General features: G+C 40.3%; 1 protein-coding gene across 1 annotated transcript in view; it reads left to right on the forward strand.

Moving 5' to 3' along the window:
* The window catches only part of POLE2 (DNA polymerase epsilon 2, accessory subunit), a gene marked incomplete in the record, with an annotated part of 205,906 nt that overhangs the window by 169,261 nt on the left and 13,014 nt on the right, over window positions 1–23,631 (forward strand). The window contains 2 exon segments of the mRNA XM_053697663.1: window positions 2,668–2,745; window positions 2,839–2,947. Coding sequence (XP_053553638.1) covers window positions 2,668–2,745; window positions 2,839–2,947 — 187 coding nt within the window.

Consider the following 23,631-nt stretch of genomic DNA (forward strand, 5'->3'; position numbering starts at 1 on the left):
TGACTGTTCCTTGTTCCCTTGGCAGAATGACAGGGGGATGAGGGGAGTGGGGGAGGTATTTAAGCCTTTGGCTGCGGTGTCTTTGCCTCCTCCTGGTGGCCAGGATCTTCCCACAAGTAATGAATGAAGCCGTGGACTCTCCTCCCACAGAGGGAAATGAAATTATCATCATAATTTATTTTCTCTTGTAAGATGTATCGAGTCCACGGATTCATCCATACTTGTGGGATATTCTCCTTCCCTACAGGAAGTGGCAGAGAGAGCACCCACAGCAGAGCTGTCTATATAGCTCCTCCCTTAGCTCCACCCCCCAGTCATTCTCTCTGCCTGCTTAACTGCTAGGAAGGGCAAAGTGAGTGTGGTGACAAAAATGTTAGTTTTTATTTTTTCAAGCCTGTATTTAAACCTGTTGCTCCGCCATGGAGCCTAAACTTGGTGCTTAAAGTTCTTCAAGGGGTTCCGTTTGAACCTATGCATTCCATAGATATTAAGCTTCTATCTTGCAAAGTGTTGTTTTTAGTAGCTATCTCTTTGGCTCGAAGAGTTTCTGAGTTATTTGCTTTACAGTGTGACTCACCTTATCTTATTTTCCATGCAGATAAGGTGGTTTTACGTACCAAACCTGGATTCCTTCCTAAGGTTGTTTCTAATAGGAATATCAATCAGGAAATTGTTGTTCCTTCGCTGTGTCCTAATCCTCCTTCAAAGAAGGAACATCTGTTGCACAATCTTGATGTAGTTTGTGCTTTAAAATTCTACTTACAAGCAACCAAAGATTTCCGTCAAACATCTTCATTGTTTGTTGTCTATTCTGGTAAGCGGAGAGGTCAAAAGGCTACGGCTACCTCTTTCTTTTTGGCTGCAAAGCATCATCCGTATGGCTTATGAGACTGCTGGCCAGCAGCCTCCTGAAAGAATTACTGCTCATTCTACTAGAGCAGTGGCTTCCACATGGGCTTTTAAAAATTAGGCTTCTGTTGAACAGATTTGTAAGGGGGCGACTTGGTCTTCGCTTCATACTTTTTCAAAATTTTACAAATTCGATTCTTTTGCTTCTTCGGAGGCTATTTTTGGGAGAGAGGTTCTACAAGCAGTGGTGCCTTCCGTTTAAGGAACCTGTCTTGTCCCTCCCTTCATCCGTGTCCTAAAGCTTTGGTATTGGTATCCCACAAGTATGGATGAATCCGTGGACTCGATACATCTTACAAGAGAAAACAGAATTTATGCTTACCTGATAAATTTCTTTCTCTTGTGATGTATCAAGTCCACGGCCCGCCCTGTCTGTTTAAGACAGGTAGTATATTTTTATTTAAAAACTTCAGTCATCACTGCACCCTATAGTTTCTCCTTTTTCTTCCTAGCCTTCGGTCGAATGACTGGGGGGTGGAGCTAAGGGAGGAGCTATATAGACAGCTCTGCTGTGGGTGCTCTCTCTGCCACTTCCTGTAGGGAAGGAGAATATCCCACAAGTATGGATGAATCTGTGGACTCGATACATCACAAGAGAGAAATTTATCAGGTAAGCATAAATTCTGTTTTTTTTAACCTCCTGAAGATAGCTTTCTAGTGATTTAGCCGTTTTGGTGCAGCTCTCCGTTTCAAGTAGACCCTTGGCAGTGTCTTTCTGGGATGGTCAACGGACACATGGCTGGGGCCCTTCCACTCTGGCATAATATATAGGTACGCTGGGTCCTGTAGTGTATTGCCGTGGTTATCAGCCAAGTGTTCAGCCTTGCATGTGGTAAGTATGGGAGTCTGGTCCCAGGGATCGGCCGCATCCCACAAGGTCAGACCACTCCATGCAACGGAATATGTCCCATGCCTTGCGTCTGCTGATAGGTATGTAACAGCACTTCTGGAGAGTGTGTCAGCGAGGTAATCTTCTTCTGCTTTTCACCTTGCGGTTGCAATATTAGGCTGTCAATGCTTCTGAGCATTATCTTCTCAAAGTCCCGGAATAGAGTTTGTAGAGTTTGCAAGACTTCCTCCATTGTATGTAATCAAGTAGTTAGGGTAAGGTATCCTTAAGTGTAATATGGGTATACTACCCGTAAAATTGGAAAGGTTGGTGTGTAACAATCCGTACTCGGTCTCCTCGTGTCAAACCTCCCAGGCCGCACTTTTAGACTATTCTCTTGGCGACTTAAAAGGTCCTTTAAGGGACTTTGATCAGGTCAGTGTTTGAAAAGAGAAACTCCCTGAATCCTTTAGTTTTGTGCTGCTTAAACTACTGGAGTTAAATCAAGGAATTAGCAGTAAAATTGTAAATATATTCAGGAGCTCTTTCAAAACATTTCTTGCTGCTTCCCTGGTTAACTTCACTCCCTAAAAACAAAAGGTTTAAGACTTAGTTGAGTGAAAGCGTAAGTCAAAGATGTGGAGGAAATAATCTAGGAAAACTTTCTGCCCAAAGCAAAAAACCTGAATTAAGTTTGACCTTTTGACAGATGTGTTTATTTCCAAGGTAATGTTAATGTAATCAACTTCAAAGATCAATATTTATAATATTTTAAGCAATATTATAGTAATAAAACTTGGGGTTATTTAAAATTAAAGCTTTATTTGACAAAAATCAGGTCTCTGATCTCTTTTGACAGTGATTATAGGTTTAGTTGTTTTACTTTTAGTTTAAAGAAACCCACCTTTATGCTTCTATATTTATTACAGGCCACCAATAGCAGAACATATTATTGCAGAATTCCAGCAAAAAATACCCTTCTCCATCTTTACCACAAATCCCTGCAGGTATGTATTTTGCATTAATTATGTTTTGTATTAATTACCCTAAGTAGGCTGGTTATAATATATATATTAATGCATATTTTTTTTACTTTTTAGAATTCAGTACTGCACTCAGGAAATTGTTGTATTCCGTGAAGACTTGGTAAATAAAATGTGCAGGAACTGTGTTCGTTTTCCCAGTAGCAATCTAGATATTCCTAGCCATGTAAGTCAAATGTATTACTTTTTTAATCCTTCTTACACATTTTATACTGTGTTCGACAGTATGCTCACTTTCTGTATTGGGCTTACAAATATTTGTTGTTTATTTATTTTTTTATTTTTGGGGGGGTCATAGTCATTTTATATACAAATTCTTAATTAAATATATTTTTTATACATTTTGCTACAGAAATGTAGGATATCATTGTCAATTGATGGGAATATAAGAGATTAAAAAACAAAAAATAATAGCTGCTTCAGAATCAACATGTAATATATAATTATTTCTTTCGTAAGAAATAGTGAGTCCACGGATCATCAATTACTGTAGGGAATATCACTCCTGGCCAGCAGGAGGAGGCAAAGAGCACCACAGCAAAGCTGTTGAGTATCACCTCCCTTCCCACAACCCCCAGTCATTCTCTTTGCCTCTGTTCATGGAGGAGGTGAAGTTTTTGGTGTCTGAAGAAAATTAAACTTCAATCAATTTTTTTTTATTATGAATGCCAGAGTAGGTTTACTCTGAAATTCTTTTCAAGGTTGGGTCTAGCCGTACTCCACGTTAGTCTCTTCAGTAGGGCAGTGGTGGCTTTAAAGCAGTTATGAACTTGTGAGGTGGGCATTACTGCGTTTTCCTAACATTTTGCTGCCCTGGTATAGAAAGCCTGAGTAGGTGTACTCTGATCTTTCTTTTATTCACAGGTCCTTGTGAGTGGCATTCTCTCATACCGGGTGAGCTGTCGTCCTTCCGGACAGCTGAATGTGCAGGTAAGTGCCTTTTGTCTTCTCATTGAGGAGTTTAGAAGGCTGGCACTGCAGGGGCTCAGCCCTATCTGTATTTAATTTGGGACAAGAAATCCTTAAGGACAATTTATGGCAGTGAGCAGGCACTTTGATGTGATTGGGGAGATTTAGGAGTTAATCTACTTCAGGATGGAAGGGGTTAACCCTAATTTGAGACTCAAATTATTTATATACTAATCCTCAAAGACCTATGTATAGAAAAATTTGGTACAGTGGGTTCAATCCTTTTGTATTTTGGATTTTATTAAGAGGAGAAATGAGGAACAGAACAAATCTGTGAGATACGATTTTTATGTTTTTTTTGTTGCGCGCGTTCTCCCTTTCTGACTTCTTGGTTTTAGTGTTGGTGTTTTTTTCTTCCACTTTTGTTTAATTTAAGGAAGAAGTGTGATTATTACATTCCCTTATGGCCGGATGAAGCACGAAGTTTGCACGCTTCGTCTTCATGCAGTCTTTGTTCCACCTCCTTCTCAGAGACGGAGCGGTGCCATTTTAGGCTATAGGAATACTGCCTTTAGTCCCGCCTCGTTCTCCAGATGGAGATCGGAGCGGCGCTCTTGTGGCGCAAGTTCTATTGTTTAACCAGTTAAGAGGGGAGTCTGCATATAGTTCCTAGTGTTACGAGCCGCATATGGTCATCCTGCCCTCAGCAGTGCAGCAACAGCATTTCTAGTCCTATTTGGCTGAATCAGCTGGATGCTGCTGCTTTATTCTGTTTGGAGATTGTTAAAATACCACAATAGACAGACTTTTATGTGACAACTAGTATACAACAATTTTTAAGATCCTTTATAAAAGGTACATACACTGTTGTTGTTATAGCCAGTATGAGTTAATCATCTTTAATAAAGACTCAATGTGGGGCTAATGTACTTTATGGAACAGGGGGCTGTTCTTGAGAATTAATATGAATTTGTCTTTAATTTTTAAAGACTATTCTTTTTATTCTTCTTGATTAGCTAGGTAGTACAATGCCTCACATGCTTTGTTTCCTATTTTCTCCCAGGATGCTGCTGTTTGCAACAACTTCTCCTATACGTCCCAAACATTTATGGTGTCACAGGCAGTGCCCTGCGGGTCCCCTTAGTTTCACAGATCAGGCATCGCTGCGATAGATGTTACGCTCTGAGCCTCATATCTCCCAGGATGATGCTCTTTCGGAAATGCCACAGTTTTCTTCTTATCTGTCCCAAGCCTCTATGGCATCACATGCAGTGCCCTGCGGTTCCTCAATCTCCTGGAGGAGTTTTTTTGCCTACAGAGTTTGCAGCTCAGGTATCCTCTGCGGTATCTGCGGCTATATCTGTTTTTATTAAAAAAAAATCCCTTACCTACAGGGAAAATGCAAGAGGACATTTATAGTTCAGATAGTGAGGTTTCTGCTCTGCTATGCAGTTTATTCTCTCTCCTAAGTCTGGTGAGGAAGCTTCGCCTGTAGTTTCTGAGGGTGAAATCTCCGATTTGGACAGTTTAATTCCTTTGTCTGATGCTGAAGTCATCTCCTAAAGATGTATGCTTGCACACCTCGTGTACTTGAGGTTTTAGCTACTTGGACGACATCAATATCCGTTGTCAACCCTTGGAAGTTTTGTGAACGTTTATTTCTATGATGATCCTTTCTTTGAGAAAATGTTTCTAGACATTTTTTCACTGGTGTATGAGAACTTTTTAAGGATTCTCCTGTGGCTGACTCCTTTAAAGCACAGTGTCCTAAGTAGAAGGGAACTTTTCTACTATGACTCGGAGAACTTTGCGGATTCATCGATAGGTATCTGGAGGTTTAATTGTTTTTAGAGCAATGCCTTGTCTTATTAGACGTGCTGTATTAGCAGCCGGGCATTGAGGCTGCAGTCTTGGTCAGCTGAGAAGCCTATCTGTGGTTTAGTGGTACAGCCTAGGCTTTATAATTCTGCTGTTGTTCAATTCTTTGTTTCCTCCAAATCAACGCTTCTGGCGTCTCCTTTTATGGTTTAGACCTTGTTGGGACTTGGTCCAGCAGAATTCTCCTCTGACTGTAAGGGTAAAAAAAAAAAAAAGTTTTTATACCACATGTCGAGAAAATGAGACTAAAGGAAAGTTTCCTTTCTCCTGTTAAGTGTAGTCAGTCCACGGGTCATCCATTACTTATGGGACATTTACTCCTCCCCAACAGGAAGTGCAAGAGGATCACCCAAGCAGAGCTGCTATATAGCTCCTCCCCCCTACGTCATATCCAGTCATTCTCTTGCACCTAACTAATAGATAGGATGTGTGAGAGGAGTGTGGTTATTAAATTTAGTTTTTATTTCTTCAATCAAAAGTTTGTTGTTTTAAAACAGCACCGGAGTGTGTTGTTTTTTCTCAGGCAGTATTAGAAGAAGAATCTACCTGAGTTTTTGTGTATGATCTTAGCGGACGTAACTAAGATCCATTTGCTGTTCTCGGCCATTCTGAGGAGTGAGGTAACTTCAGAACAGGGGACAGCGGGCAGGGTTCACCTGCAAAGAGGTATGTTGCAGTATATTATTTTCTAAGGAATGGAATTGACTGAGAAAATACTGCGAATACCAATATAATATAAGTGCAGCCTTAAATGCAGTAGTAGCAACTGGTATCAGGCTGTTATGTATGTATGTTGGCACTAAGTATTTCTGGGGAATGGCACTTCACTAAGAAAATACTGTATACATTTAACTTATAGCCTTTCTGCAGTGATAGCGACTAGCAACAGGCTTTTATTATCATTTCATATATTTATAACGTTTACTGGCAGGTTAATCGTTTTTCTCTCTGAGGTACTTGGTGAAAAATTTATGGGCATTATTTTCCACTTGGCTGTCGTTTATTTTGAGTAAAATCAGTTTACTGAGCTTCCCCACTGCTGTATTATGAGTGGGAGGGGCCTATTTTGGCGCTTTTACTACGCATCAAAAATTCAGTCACAGTCTTCCTTATTCTCCCTGCATGATCCAGGACGTCTCTACAGAGCTCAGGGGTCTCCAAATCTAGTTTGAGGGAGGTAATCACTCACAGCAGACCTGTGAGACTGTGCTTTGACTGTGATAAAAACGCATATATATTTTTATTGGTTATCCGTTTTTTTTTTTGGTATTAAGGGATTAATAATCCATTTGCTAATGGGTACATTCCTTTGCTAAATTAATGCATTTCATGTGAAAAATTGATTGCTATAACTAAACCGGTTCATTGTTATCTCAATGTGACAGTTTTTTGTGTGCTTCTTAAAGGCACAGTAACGTTTTTTATTTTTTGCTTGTAAATTAATTTGAAAAGTATTTTTCAAGCTTGCTAGTCTAATTGCTAGTTTGTTTAAACATGTCTGACACAGAGGAATCTCTTTGTGCAATATGTTCAAAGGCCAATGTGGAGCCCAATAGAAATTTATGTACTAATTGCATTGATGCTACTTTAAATAAAAGCCAATCTGTACATGCTAAGAAAGATTCACCAGACAGCGAGGGGGAAGTTATGCCGACTAAATTGCCTCACGTGTCAGTACCTGCATCTCCCGCTCAGGAGGTGCGTGATATTGTAACGCCAAGTACATCAGGGCGGCCATTACAAATCACTTTACAAGACATGGCTAATGTTATGACTGAAGTTTTATCTAAATTACCAGAACTTAGGGGTAAACGAGACCACTCTGGGGTGAGAACAGAGTGCGCTGATAATGCTAGGGCCATGTCTGATACTGCGTCACAACTTGCAGAACATGAAGACGGAGAGCTTCATTCTGTGGGTGACGGATCTGATCCAAATAAACTGGATTCAGACATTTCAAATTTTTTAAATTTAAGCTTGAGAACCTCCGTGTATTACTAGGGGAGGTGTTAGCGGCTCTGAATGATTGTAACACGGTTGCAATCCCAGAGAAAATATGTAGGTTGGATAAATATTTTGCGGTACCGACGTGTACTGACGTTTTTCCTATACCTAAAAGACTTACTGAAATTGTTAACAAGGAGTGGGACAGACCCGGTGTGCCTTTCTCACCCCCTCCTATATTCAGAAAAATGTTTCCAATAGACGCCGCCACACGGGACTTATGGCAAACGGTCCCTAAGGTGGAGGGAGCAGTTTCTACTTTAGCTAAGCGTACCACTATCCCGGTGGAGGATAGCTGTGCCTTTTCAGATCCAATGGATAAAAAGTTAGAGGGTTACCTTAAGAAAATGTTTGTTCAACAAGGTTTTATTTTGCAACCCCTTGCATGCATTGCGCCTGTCACGGCTGCGGCGGCATTCTGGTTTGAGTCTCTGGAAGAGACTCTTGACACAGCTCCATTGGATGAGATTACACACAAGCTTAAAGCCCTTAAGCTAGCTAATTCATTTATTTCTGATGCCGTAGTACATTTAACTAAACTTACGGCTAAGAATTCCGGATTCGCCATTCATGCGCGTAGAGCGCTGTGGCTAAAATCCTGGTCAGCTGATGTGACTTCTAAATCTAAATTGCTTAACATACCTTTCAAAGGGCAGACATTATTCGGGCCCAGTTTGAAAGAAATTATCGCTGACATTACTGGAGGTAAGGGCCATGCCCTGCCTCAAGACAGAGCCAAACCAAGGGCTAGACAGTCTAATTTTCGTGCCTTTCGTAACTTCAAGGCAGGAGCAGCATCAACTTCCTCTGCTCCAAAGCAGGAAGGAACCGTTGCTCGCTTCAGACAGGGCTGGAAACCTAACCAGACCTGGAACAAGGGCAAGCAGGCCAGAAAACCTGCTGCTGCCCCTAAGACAGCATGAAGTGAGGGCCCCCAATCCGGAAACGGATCTAGTAGGGGGCAGACTTTCTCTCTTCGTCCAGGCTTGGGCAAGAGATGTCCAGGATCCCTGGGCGTTGGAGATCATATCTCAGGGATATCTTCTGGACTTCAAAACTTCTCCTCCAAAAGGGAGATTTCATCTTTCAAGGTTGTCAACAAACCAGATAAAGAAAGAGGCGTTTCTACGCTGTGTACAAGATCTTTTACTAATGGGAGTGATCCACCCGGTTCCGCTGTCGGAACACGGACAAGGGTTTTACTCAAATCTGTGGTTCCCAAGAAAGAAGGAACCTTCAGACCAATCTTGGATTTAAAGATCCTAAACAAATTCCTAAGAGTTCCATCGTTCAAAATGGAAACTATTCGGACAATCCTACCCATGATCCAAAAGGGTCAATACATGACCACAGTGGATTTAAAGGATGCCTACCTTCACATACCGATTCACAAAGATCATTACCGGTATCTAAGGTTTGCCTTCCTAGACAGGCATTACCAGTTTGTAGCTCTTCCCTTCGGGTTAGCTACTGCCCCAAGAATCTTTACAAAGGTTCTGGGTTCTCTTCTGGCGGTACTAAGACCGCGAGGAATATCGGTAGCTCCGTACCTAGACGACATTCTGATACAAGCGTCAAGTTTCCAAACTGCCAAGTCTCATACAGAGTTAGTACTGGCATTTCTAAGGTCACATGAGTGAACGAAGAAAAGAGTTCTCTATTGCCACTCACAAGAGTTCCCTTCTTAGGTTAGGTCAGGTTAACAAAACTTCTAAATGCTTGCCGGGTCCTTCATTCCATTCCACACCCGTCAGTGGCTCAATGCATGGAGGTAATCGGCTTAATGGTAGCGGCAATGGACATAGTACCCTTTGCACGCCTGCATCTCAGACCACTGCAATTGTGCATGCTAAGTCAGTGGAATGGGGATTACTCAGATTTGTCCCCTATGCTGAATCTGGATCAAGAGACCAGAAATTCTCTTCTATGGTGGCTCTCTCGGCCACATCTCTCCAAGGGGATGCCCTTCAGCAGGCCAGATTGGACGATTGTAACAACAGACGCCAGCCTGATAGGTTGGGGCGCTGTCTGGAATTTCCTGAAGACTCAGGGATCTTGGACTCAGGAGGAGAGTCTCCTTCCCATAAATATTCTGGAATTAAGAGCAGTTTTCAATGCCCTTCTGGCTTGGCCTCAGTTAGCAACTCTGAGGTTCATCAGGTTTCAGTCGGACAACATCACGACTGTGGCTTACATCAACCATCAGGGAGGGACAAGGAGTTCCCTAGCAATGATGGAAGTCTCAAAGATAATTCACTGGGCAGAGTCTCACTCTTGCCACCTATCAGCGATCCACATCCCAGGTGTGGAGAACTGGGAAGCGGATTATCTAAGTCCCCAGACTTTTCATCCGGGGGAGTGGGAACTTCATCCAGAGGTCTTTGCCCAAATACTTCGGCGTTGGGGCAAACCAGATCTGGATCTCATGGCGTCTCGCCAGAACGCCAAACTTCCTTATTACGGATCCAGGTCCAGAGACCCGGGAGCAGTTCTGATAGATGCTCTGACAGCACCTTGGGCCTTCAACATGGCTTATGTGTTTCCACCCTTCCCGATGCTTCCTCGATTGATTGCCAGGATCAAACAGGAGAGAGCATCTGTGATTCTAATAGCACCTGCGTGGCCACGCAGGACCTGGTATGCAGACCTAGTGGACATGTCGTTCTGTCCACCATGGTCTCTACCTCTGAGACAGGACCTTCTGGTGCAGGGTCCTTTCAAACATCCAAATCTAATTTCTCTGAGGCTGACTGCATGGAGATTGAACGCTTGATCCTATCAAAGCGTGGATTTTCGGAGTCAGTGATTGATACCTTAATACAGGCTAGGAAGCCTGTTACCAGGAAAATTTACCATAAAATATGGAGCAAATACTTGCATTGGTGTGAATCCAAGAGTTACTCATGGAGTAAGGTTAGGATTCCTAGGATATTGTCTTTTCTACAACAAGGTTTAGAAAGGGTTTATCCGCTAGTTTGTTAAAGGGACAGATCTCAGCTTTGTCCATCCTTTTACACAAACGTCTGTCAGAAGTTCCAGACGTTCAGGCTTTTTGTCAGGCTTTGGCCAGGATTAAGCCTGTGTTTAAAACTGTTGCTCCACCATGGAGCTTAAACTTAGTTCTTAACGTTTTACAGGGTGTTCCGTTTGAACCCCTTCATTCCATTGATATCAAGCTGTTATCTTGGAAAGTTCTGTTTTTAATGGCTATTTCCTCGGCTCGAAGAGTCTCTGAATTATCTGCCTTACATTGTGATTCTCCTTATCTGATTTTCCATTCAGACAAGGTAGTTCTGCGTACTAAACCTGGGTTCTTACCTAAGGTAGTCACTAACAGGAATATCAATCAAGAGATTGTTGTTCCTTCATTGTGCCCTAATCCTTCCTCAAAGAAGGAACGACTTCTGCACAATCTGGACGTTGTCCGTGCCCTGAAATTTTATTTGCAGGCAACTAAAGATTTTCGACAAACTTCTTCCCTGTTTGTCGTCTATTCTGGACAGAGGAGAGGTCAAAAGGCTTCGGCTACCTCTCTTTCCTTCTGGCTTCGTAGTATAATACGTTTAGCCTATGAGACTGCTGGACAGCAGCCTCCTGAAAGAATTACAGCTCATTCTACCAGAGCTGTGGCTTCCACTTGGGCCTTTAAAAATGAGACCTCTGTTGAACAGATTTGCAAGGCTGCGACTTGGTCTTCACTTCACACTTTTTACAAATTTGACACTTTTGCTTCTTCGGAGGCTGTTTTTGGGAGAAAGGTTCTTCAGGCAGTGGTTCCTTCCGTATAAAGATCCTGCCTGTCCCTCCCGTCATCCGTGTACTTTTAGCTTTGGTATTGGTATCCCATAAGTAATGGATGACCCGTGGACTGACTACACTTAACAGGAGAAAACAAAATTTATGCTTACCTGATAAATTCCTTTCTCCTGTAGTGTAGTCAGTCCACGGCCCGCCCTGTTTTTTATGGCAGGTCTAAATTTTAAATTATACTCCAGTCACCACTGCACCCTATAGTTTCTCCTTTCTCGTTTGGTTTCGGTCGAATGACTGGATATGACGTAGGGGGGAGGAGCTATATAGCAGCTCTGCTTGGGTGATCCTCTTGCACTTCCTGTTGGGGAGGAGTTAATGTCCCATAAGTAATGGATGCCCCGTGGACTGACTACACTACAGGAGAAAGGAATTTATCAGGTAAGCATAAATTTTGTTTTTTCTGCAGCAGATTTCTCTTTCTAGGGTATCAGCAATCCAGGTTTGATGATGCATTCCTTGAACTGAAAGGCATTCCTTGAACTCCTCTCTGGGAGTGACAATTCCAGTCCCAGTTTAGAAACAGGATTTAGGTTTTTACCTCAAGTAACTCAGATTCTGACCTTCAATCTCAAGTTTCTGAGTTTTCGTTATCCTAGACAGACCTTTATTTCTGGGGTATTGCAAGCATGTTGTTTTTTATGGACAATATATATGGTTCAGGTGTCCTCCTTCGAGTTAACTCTCTTTTAAGGAGATATTGTCCAATCTTCTTTCCCATCCTCAAGGGTTATTATTTGGGTCTATAGCCAATACCCTGAATGCAACCGATTCTGTATGATCTCGGAAGTTATGCATGGTCAGGTCTGGTCAGTACCTGAGTTGGGAGTCCGCCTGGGTACTCCAGGTGCGGTATGCTTGGACCTTAATAGATTCTATATCTAGGAGAAGATTTTTCATGTAATTGGCAAGAGTCCATGAGCTATTGACGTATGGGATATACAATCCTACCAGGAGGGGCAAAGTTTCACAAACATCAAATGCCTATAAATTCACCCCTCACCACACCCACAATTCAGTTTTACAAACTTTGCCTACTACACAGTACAGTGTTTATCAGAGGGATGTGAAGAGAGTAAAGCCTATTGATTTTTTTATGGTTTCCCTCGCGGGAAATCTTTTCAAGGGTTTTCTGTTATCGGTCGTTAGGGATTCATCTCCTACCTCCCTTTTCAGATTGACAATATACTCTTATATACCATTACCTCTGCTGATAGTTTTCAGTACTGGTTTGGCTATATGCTATATGTGCATGGGTGTCTTTCGGTAAGCATGTATCATTATTTAAGACGCACTCAGCTATGGTTTGGTGCTTTATGTATTAATATAAAGTTCTAAATATATGTATTTTACTTATTTGCCATGAGTCCGATATATGTGTCTTTCCCTTTGCAGTCTGGCAGTTTCATTATGGGAATCATGTTTTAGGAAGTTTCTTACCTGGGGTATAGTCTTTTTTTCCAATTTGACTTGCATTTTCCTTTGAAAACTTGTGGTCAATTAGGCTCACGAGGGCGCAAAATGCTGTTATCTATTGCGTCATTCTTGGCACAAATGTCATTTCCTGCGTCTTAATTGATGCCAGGTTGTTTGGCGCGAAATTTTTGACGCGAGTTGCGTCATTTTGGGATGTTTGTTGGCGGCAAAAAAATTCAACTTCCTTTTGAGTCATACTTGCCGCCAATAAATTTTAGTTCATTTTACCTTACTTCCTATATGCTTCTTGCCTTCTTTATGCTCAGAGGGCTATGCTATTTGCTTTTTTGTCAATTTTAGCATTTTCATTTTTTCCCATTCCTGAAACAGCTATATATGGAAATAAGATATTTTTGTTTAAATGTTATTTCTTTCATGTAATTAACAAGAGTCCATGAGCTAGTGACGTATGGGATATACATTCCTACCAGGAGGGGCAAAGTTTCCCAAACCTTAAAATGCCTATAAATACACCCCTCACCACACCCACAAATCAGTTTTACAAACTTTGCCTCCAAGGGAGGTGGTGAAGTAAGTTTGTGCTAGATTCTACGTTGATATGCGCTCCGCAGCAAGTTGGGGCCCGGTTTTCCTCTCAGCGTGCAGTGAATGTCAGAGGGATGTGAGGAGAGTATTGCCTATTGAATGCAGTGATCTCCTTCTACGGGGTCTATTTCATAAGGTTCTCTGTTATCGGTCGTAGAGATTCATCTCTTACCTCCCTTTTCAGATCGACGATATACTCTTATATTTACCATTTCCTCTACTGATTCTCGTTTCAGTACTGGTTTGGCTTTCTACAAACATGTAGATGAGTGTCCTGGGGTAAGTAAGTCTTATTTTCTGTGACACTCTAAGCTATGGTTGGGCACTTTATTTATAAAGTTCTAAATATATGTATTCAAACATTTATTTGCCTTGACTCAGAATGTTCACTTTCCTTATTTCCAGACAGTCAGTTTCATATTTGGGATTATGCTTTAAATTATCATATTTTTTCTTACCTCAAAAATTTGACTTTTTTCCCTGTGGGCTGTTAGGCTCGCGGGGGCTGAAAATGCTTCATTTTATTGCGTCATTTTTGGCGCGGACTTTTTTGGCGCAAAAATTCTTTTCCGTTTCCGGCGTCATACGTGTCGCCGGAAGTTGCGTCATTTTTTGACGTTATTTTGCGCCAAAAATTTCGGCGTTCCGGATGTGGCGTCATTTTTGGCGCCAAAAGCATTTAGGCGCCAAATAATGTGGGCGTCTTATTTGGCGCCAAAAAATATGGGCGTCGCTTTTGTCTCCACATTATTTCAGTCTCATTTTTCATTTGCTTCTGGTTGCTAGAAGCTTGATGTTTGGCATTTTTTTCCCATTCCTGAAACTGTCTTATAAGGAATTTGATCTATTTTGCTTTATATGTTGTTTTTTCTCTTACATATTGCAAGATGTCTCACGTTGCATCTGAGCCAGAAGATACTACAGGAAAACCTCTGCCTGCTGGATCTACCAAAGCTAAGTGTATCTGCTGTAAATTTTTGGTAGCTATTCCTCCAGCTGTTGTTTGTAATAATTGTCATGACAAACTTGTTAAAGCAGATAATATTTCCTTTAGTGATGTACCATTGCCTGTTGCAGTTCCCTCAACATCTAAGGTGCAGAATGTTCCTGATAACATAAGAGATTTTGTTTCTGAATCCATAAAGAAGGCTTTGTCTGTTATTTCTCCTTCTAGTAAACGTAAAAAGTCTTTTAAATCTTCTCTCTCTACAGATGAATTTTTAAATGAACATCATCATTCTGATTCTTTGGACTCTTCTGGTTCAGAGGATTCTGTCTCAGAGATTGATGCTGATAAATCTTCATATTTATTTAAGATGGAATTTATTCGCTCTTTACTTAAAGAAGTACTAATTGCTTTAGAAATAGAGGATTCTAGTCCTCTTGATACTAATTCTATATGTTTGGATAAGGTTTTTAAAGCTCCTGCGGTTATTCCAGAAGTCTTTCCTGTTCCTAATGCTATTTCTGCAGTAATTGCTAAGGAATGGGATAAATTGGGTAATTCATTTACTCCTTCTAAACGTTTTAAGCAATTATATCCTGTTCCGACTGACAGGTTAGAATTTTGGGACAAAATCCCTAAAGTTGATGGGGCTATTTCTACCCTTGCTAAACGTACTACCATTCCTACGTCAGATGGTACATCGTTTAAGGATCCTTTAGATAGAAAAATTGAATCTTTTCTAAGAAAAGCTTATCTATGTTCAGGTAATCTTCTTAGACCTGCTATATCATTGGCTGATGTTGCTGCAGCTTCAACTTTTTGGTTGGAAACTCTAGCGCAACAAGTAACAAATCGTGATTCTCATGATATTATTATTCTTCTCCAGCATGCTAATAATTTTATCTGTGATGCCATTTTTGATATTATTAGAGTTGATGTTAGATTTATGTCTCTGGCTATCTTAGCCAGAAGAGCTTTATGGCTTAAGACTTGGAATGCTGATATGGCTTCTAAATCAACTCTACTTTCCATTTCTTTCCAGGGAAACAAATTATTTGGTTCTCAGTTGGATTCTATTATTTCAACTGTTACTGGTGGGAAAGGAACTTTTTTACCACAGGATAAAAAGTCTAAAGGTAAAAACAGGGCTAACAATCGTTTTCGTTCCTTTCGTTTCAACAAAGAACAAAAGCCTGATCCTTCGTCCTCAGGAGCAGTTTCAGTTTGGAAACCATCTCCAGTCTGGAATAAATCCAAGCCTGCTAGAAAGGCAAAGCCTGCTTCTAAGTTCACATGAAGGTACGGCCCTCATTCCAGTTCAGCTGGTAGGGGGCAGGTTACGTTTTTTCAAAGAAATTTGGATCAATTCTGTTCACAATCTTTGGAGTCAGAACATTGTTTCAGAAGGGTACAGAATTGGTTTCAAGATGAGACCTCCTGCAAAGAGATTTTTTCTTTCCCATGTCCCAGTAAATCCAGTGAAAGCTCAAGCATTTCTGAATTGTGTTTCAGATCTAGAGTTGGCTGGAGTAATTATGCCAGTTCCGGAACAGGGGATGGGGTTTTATTCAAATCTCTTCATTGTACCAAAGAAGGAGAATTCCTTCAGACCAGTTCTGGATCTAAAATTATTGAATCGTTATGTAAGGATACCAACGTTCAAGATGGTAACTGTAAGGACTATATTGCCTTTTGTTCAGCAAGGGAATTATATGTCCACAATAGATTTACAGGATGCATATCTGCATATTCCGATTCATCCAGATCATTATCAGTTCCTGAGATTCTCTTTTCTAGACAAGCATTACCAATTTGTGGCTCTACCGTTTGGCCTTGCTACAGCTCCAAGAATTTTCACAAAAATTCTCGGTGCCCTTCTGTCTGTAATCAGAGAACAGGGTATTGTGGTATTTCCTTATTTGGACGATATCTTGGTACTTGCTCCGTCTTTACATTTAGCAGAGTCTCATACGAATCGACTTGTGTTGTTTCTTCAAGATCATGGTTGGAGGATCAATTTACCAAAAAGTTCTTTGATTCCTCAAACAAGGGTAACCTTTCTGGGTTTCCAGATAGATTCAGTGTCCATGACTTTGTCTTTAACAGACAAGAGACGTCTAAAATTGATTACAGCCTGTCGAAACCTTCAGTCTCAATCATTCCCTTCGGTAGCCTTATGCATGGAAATTCTAGGTCTTATGACTGCTGCATCGGACGCGATCCCCTTTGCTCGTTTTCACATGCGACCTCTTCAGCTCTGTATGCTGAACCAATGGTGCAGGGATTACACAAAGATATATCAATTAATATCTTTAAAACCGATTGTTCGGCACTCTCTAACGTGGTGGACAGATCACCATCGTTTAATTCAGGGGGCTTCTTTTGTTCTTCCGACCTGGACTGTAATTTCAACAGATGCAAGTCTCACAGGTTGGGGAGCTGTGTGGGGATCTCTGACGGCACAAGGAGTTTGGGAATCTCAGGAGGTGAGATTACCGATCAATATCTTGGAACTCCGTGCAATTTTCAGAGCTCTTCAGTTTTGGCCTCTTCTGAAGAGAGAATCGTTCATTTGTTTTCAGACAGACAATGTCACAACTGTGGCATACATCAATCATCAAGGAGGGACTCACAGTCCTCTGGCTATGAAAGAAGTATCTCGAATTCTGGTTTGGGCGGAATCCAGCTCCTGTCTAATCTCTGCGGTTCATATCCCAGGTGTAGACAATTGGGAAGCGGATTATCTCAGTCGCCAAACGTTGCATCCGGGCGAATGGTCTCTTCACCCAGAGGTATTTCTTCAGATTGTTCAAATGTGGGGGCTCCCAGAAATAGATCTGATGGCCTCTCATCTAAACAAGAAACTTCCCAGGTATCTGTCCAGATCCCGGGATCCTCAGGCGGAGGCAGTGGATGCATTATCACTTCCTTTGAAGTATCATCCTGCCTATATCTTTCCGCCTCTAGTTCTTCTTCCAAGAGTAATCTCCAAGATTCTGAGGGAATGCTCGTTTGTTCTGCTAATAGCTCCGGCATGGCCTCACAGGTTTTGGTATGCGGATCTTGTCCGGATGGCATCTTGCCAACCATGGACTCTTCCGTTAAGACCAGACCTTCTGTCACAAGGTCCTTTTTTCCATCCGGATCTGAAATCCTTAAATTTAAAGGTATGGAGATTGAACGCTTGATTCTTGGTCATAGAGGTTTCTCTGACTCCGTGATTAATACTATGTTACAGGCTCGTAAATCTGTATCTCGAGAGATATATTATAGAGTCTGGAAGACTTATATTTCTTGGTGTCTTTCTCATCATTTTTCTTGGCATTCTTTTAGAATACCGAGAATTTTACAGTTTCTTCAGGATGGTTTAGATAAGGGTTTGTCCGCGAGTTCTTTGAAAGGACAAATCTCCGCTCTTTCTGTTCTTTTTCGCAGAAAGATTGCTATTCTTCCTGATATTCATTGTTTTGTACAAGCTTTGGTTCGTATAAAACCTGTCATTAAGTCAATTTCTCCTCCATGGAGTTTGAATTTGGTTCTGGGAGCTCTTCAAGCTCCTCCGTTTGAACCTATGCATTCATTGGACATTAAATTACTTTCTTGGAAAGTTTTGTTCCTTTTGGCCATCTCTTCTGCTCGAAGAGTTTCTGAATTATCTGCTCTTTCGTGTGAGTCTCCTTTTCTGATTTTTCATCAGGATAAGGCGGTGTTGCGAACTTCTTTTGAATTTTTACCTAAGGTTGTGAATTCCAACAACATTAGTAGAGAAATTGTGGTTCCTTCATTATGTCCTAATACTAAGAATTCTAAGGAGAAATCGTTGCATTCTTTGGATGTTGTTAGAGCTTTGAAATATTATGTTGAAGCTACGAAATCTTTCCGTAAGACTTCTAGTCTATTTGTTATCTTTTCCGGTTCTAGGAAAGGCCAGAAAGCTTCTGCCATTTCTTTGGCATCTTGGTTGAAATCTTTAATTCATCTTGCCTATGTTGAGTCGGGTAAAGTTCCGCCTCAGAGAATTACAGCTCATTCTACTAGGTCAGTATCTACTTCCTGGGCGTTTAGGAATGAAGCTTCGGTTGACCAGATCTGCAAAGCAGCAACTTGGTCCTCTTTGCATACTTTTACTAAATTCTACCATTTTGATGTATTTTCTTCTTCTGAAGCAGTTTTTGGTAGAAAAGTTCTTCAGGCAGCGGTTTCAGTTTGAATCTTCTGCTTATGTTTTTCTTTAAACTTTATTTTGGGTGTGGATTATTTTCAGCAGGAATTGGCTGTCTTTATTTTATCCCTCCCTCTCTAGTGACTCTTGTGTGGAAAGATCCACATCTTGGGTAGTCATTATCCCATACGTCACTAGCTCATGGACTCTTGTTAATTACATGAAAGAAAACATAATTTATGTAAGAACTTACCTGATAAATTCATTTCTTTCATATTAACAAGAGTCCATGAGGCCCACCCTTTTTTGTGGTGGTTATGATTTTTTTGTATAAAGCACAATTATTCCAATTCCTTATTTTATATGCTTCGCACTTTTTTTCTTATCACCCCACTTCTTGGCTATTCGTTAAACTGATTTGTGGGTGTGGTGAGGGGTGTATTTATAGGCATTTTAAGGTTTGGGAAACTTTGCCCCTCCTGGTAGGAATGTATATCCCATACGTCACTAGCTCATGGACTCTTGTTAATATGAAAGAAATGAATTTATCAGGTAAGTTCTTACATAAATTATGTTTTTGAAATATTATGTTGAAGCTACGAAATCTTTCCGTAAGACTTCTAGTCTATTTGTTATCTTTTCCGGTTCTAGGAAAGGCCAGAAAGCTTCTGCCATTTCTTTGGCATCTTGGTTGAAATCTTTAATTCATCTTGCCTATGTTGAGTCGGGTAAAATTCCGCCTCAAAGAATTACAGCTCATTCTACTAGGTCAGTATCTACTTCCTGGGCGTTTAGGAATGAAGCTTCGGTTGACCAGATCTGCAAAGCAGCAACTTGGTCCTCTTTGCATACTTTTACTAAATTCTACCATTTTGATGTATTTTCTTCTTCTGAAGCAGTTTTTGGTAGAAAAGTTCTTCAGGCAGCGGTTTCAGTTTGAATCTTCTGCTTATGTTTTCTGTTAAACTTTATTTTGGGTGTGGATTATTTTCAGCAGGAATTGGCTGTCTTTATTTTATCCCTCCCTCTCTAGTGACTCTTGTGTGGAAAGATCCACATCTTGGGTAGTCATTATCCCATACGTCACTAGCTCATGGACTCTTGTTAATTACATGAAAGAAAACATAATTTATGTAAGAACTTACCTGATAAATTCATTTCTTTCATATTAACAAGAGTCCATGAGGCCCACCCTTTTTTGTGGTGGTTATGATTTTTTTGTATAAAGCACAATTATTCCAATTCCTTATTTTATATGCTTTGCACTTTTTTTCTTATCACCCCACTTCTTGGCTATTCGTTAAACTGATTTGTGGGTGTGGTGAGGGGTGTATTTATAGGCATTTTAAGGTTTGGGAAACTTTGCCCCTCCTGGTAGGAATGTATATCCCATACGTCACTAGCTCATGGACTCTTGTTAATATGAAAGAAATGAATTTATCAGGTAAGTTCTTACATAAATTATGTTTTTTTTCTTTTAGATTTTACAAGATGTCTCAATCTGATCCTTTCTCAGAAGCTGCTGTAGGAACCATGCTGCCTGAACACAGTTCTAACAAAGCTTAAAGTGTATCTGTTGTAAGCTAGTGGAGATTATATCTCCAGCTGTAGTATGTAACAGTTGTCATGATAAGCTTTTGCATGCAGAAAAGGTTTCTATTCGTGCTAGTACAGTATCTGTTGTTCCTTCAACATCTAAAGTACATGATATCCCTGATATGAAAATTTATATTGCTGATGTGATACAGAAGTCTGTCTGCTATTTCGCCTTCAAATAGACGTAAAAGGTCTTTTAAAACTTCTCATACTACTGATGAAATTTGTAATGACCGACAACATACTGATGTATCCACCTCTGAGGATCTCTCAGATTCAGAAGATCCTACTTCAGACATTGACACTGATAAATCATCTTATACTTTTAAGATTTAGTAAATTTGTTCCTTGTTAAAAGAAGTGTTGATAACTTTGGATATTGAGGAGTCTGGTCCTCTTTATAATAAATTCAGTAAACGTTTAAATTCTGTCTATAAACCTCCTGTGTCTACTCCTGAGGTTTTTCTTATTCCTGATGCTATTTCTGATGTGATTGCTAAGGAATGGTCTAAACTTGGTACTTATTTTGTTCCTTCTTCAAGGTTTAAAAAGTTGTATCCTTTGCCAGTGGCTAAATTAGAGTTTTTGGGGAAAGTCCCTAAGGTTGATGGGGCTATTTCTACACTTGCTAAACTTACTACTATTCCTATAGAAGATAGTTCTTCTTTTAAGGATCCTTTAGATAGGAAAATTGAATCTTATCTAAGGAAAACTTATTTACTTTCTGGCTATATTCTCAGACCTGCCATTTCTATGGCTGATGTTGTGGCTGCATCAATTTTTTGGTTGGAGAGCTTAGCACAACGGGGAAAAGATTCTGATTTGCATAGCATTGTTAGTTTGCTTCAATATGCTAATAATTTTATCTGTGATGCTATATTTCATATCATCAAGATTGATGTTAAATCTATGTCTGGCTATTTTAGCTAGAAGAGCTTTATGGCTCAAATCATGGAACGCTGACATGGTATCTAAATCTAGATTGCTATCTCTATCATTCCAGGGTAATAATTTATTTGGTTCCCAATTGGATTCTATTATTTTTACTATTACTGGAGAAAAGGAAAAAAAATTTTGCCCCAAGATAAAGTCTAAGGGTAAATCTAAAGCTTCTAATCGGTTTCGTTCCTTTTCGTCAGAATAGAGAACAAAAAACCACTCCTTCCTCCAAGGACTCTGGCTCCAATTGGAAGCCATCTTCAAGTTGGAATAAATCCAAGCCTTATAAGAAGCCAAAGCCAGCCCCCAAGACAGCATGAAGGTGCGGCCCTCAATACAGTTCTACTGGTGGGGGGCAACTTGAAATTATTTCAAGACATTTGGACAGGTTCCGTTCAAAATCCTTGGATTCAGAATATTGTTTTTCAGAGGTATCAAATAGATTCTAGAATAAGACCTCCTGTGAGGAGATTTTTCTTTCATGTAATTAACAAGAGTCCATGAGCTAGTGACGTATGGGATATACATTCCTACCAGGAGGGGCAAAGTTTCCCAAACCTTAAAATGCCTATAAATACACCCCTCACCACACCCACAAATCAGTTTTACAAACTTTGCCTCCAAGGGAGGTGGTGAAGTAAGTTTGTGCTAGATTCTACGTTGATATGCGCTCCGCAGCAAGTTGGAGCCCGGTTTTCCTCTCAGCGTGCAGTGAATGTCAGAGGGATGTGAGGAGAGTATTGCCTATTGAATGCAGTGATCTCCTTCTACGGGGTCTATTTCATAAGGTTCTCTGTTATCGGTCGTAGAGATTCATCTCTTACCTCCCTTTTCAGATCGACGATATACTCTTATATTTACCATTTCCTCTACTGATTCTCGTTTCAGTACTGGTTTGGCTTTCTACAAACATGTAGATGAGTGTCCTGGGGTAAGTAAGTCTTATTTTCTGTGACACTCTAAGCTATGGTTGGGCACTTTATTTATAAAGTTCTAAATATATGTATTCAAACATTTATTTGCCTTGTCTCAGAATGTTCAACTTTCCTTATTTCCAGACAGTCAGTTTCATATTTGGGATTATGCTTTAAATTATCATATTTTGTCTTACCTCAAAAATTTGACTTTTTTCCCTGTGGGCTGTTAGGCTCGCGGGGGCTGAAAATGCTTCATTTTATTGCGTCATTTTTGGCGCGGATTTTTTTGGCGCAAAAATTCATTTCCGTTTCCGGCGTCATACGTGTCGCCGGAAGTTGCGTCATTTTTTGACGTTATTTTGCGCCAAAAATGTCGGCGTTCCGGATGTGGCGTCATTTTTGGCGCCAAAAGCATTTAGGCGCCAAATAATGTGGGCGTCTTATTTGGCGCCAAAAAATATGGGCGTCGCTTTTGTCTCCACATTATTTCAGTCTCATTTTCATTTGCTTCTGGTTGCTAGAAGCTTGATGTTTGGCATTTTTTTCCCATTCCTGAAACTGTCTTATAAGGAATTTGATTTATTTTGCTTTATATGTTGTTTTTTCTCTTACATATTGCAAGATGTCTCACGTTGCATCTGAGCCAGAAGATACTACAGGAAAACCACTGCCTGCTGGATCTACCAAAGCTAAGTGTATCTGCTGTAAACTTTTGGTAGCTATTTCTCCAGCTGTTGTTTGTAATAATTGTCATGACAAACTTGTTAAAGCAGATAATATTTCCTTTAGTGATGTACCATTGCCTGTTGCAGTTCCCTCAACATCTAAGGTGCAGAATGTTCCTGATAACATAAGTGATTTTGTTTCTGAATCCATAAAGAAGGCTTTGTCTGTTATTTCTCCTTCTAGTAAACGTAAAAAGTCTTTTAAATCTTCTCTCTCTACAGATGAATTTTTAAATGAACACCATCATTCTGATTCTTTGGACTCTTCTAGTTCAGAGGATTCTGTCTCAGAGATTGATGCTGATAAATCTTCATATTTATTTAAGATGGAATTTATTCGCTCTTTACTTAAAGAAGTACTAATTGCTTTAGAAATAGAGGATTCTAGTCCTCTTGATACTAATTCTATACGTTTGGATAAGGTTTTTAAAGCTCCTGCGGTTATTTCAGAAGTCTTTCCTGTTCCTAATGCTATTTCTGCAGTAATTGCTAAGGAATGGGATAAATTGGGTAATTCATTTACTCCTTCTAAACGTTTTAAGCAATTATATCCTGTTCCGCCTGACAGGTTAGAATTTTGGGACAAAATCCCTAAAGTTGATGGGGCTATTTCTACCCTTGCTAAACGTACTACCATTCCTACGTCAGATGGTACCTCGTTTAAGGATCCTTTAGATAGAAAAATTGAATCTTTTCTAAGAAAAGCTTATCTATGTTCAGGTAATCTTCTTAGACCTGCTATATCATTGGCTGATGTTGCTGCAGCTTCAACTTTTTGGTTGGAAACTCTAGCGCAACAAGTAACAAATCGTGATTCTCATGATATTATTATTCTTCTCCAGCATGCTAATAATTTCATCTGTGATGCCATTTTTGATATTATTAGAGTTGATGTTAGATTTATGTCTCTGGCTATCTTAGCCAGAAGAGCTTTATGGCTTA

The sequence above is a fragment of the Bombina bombina genome, chromosome 1, assembly GCF_027579735.1.
Source record: "Bombina bombina isolate aBomBom1 chromosome 1, aBomBom1.pri, whole genome shotgun sequence".
Lineage (NCBI taxonomy): Eukaryota > Metazoa > Chordata > Amphibia > Anura > Bombinatoridae > Bombina > Bombina bombina.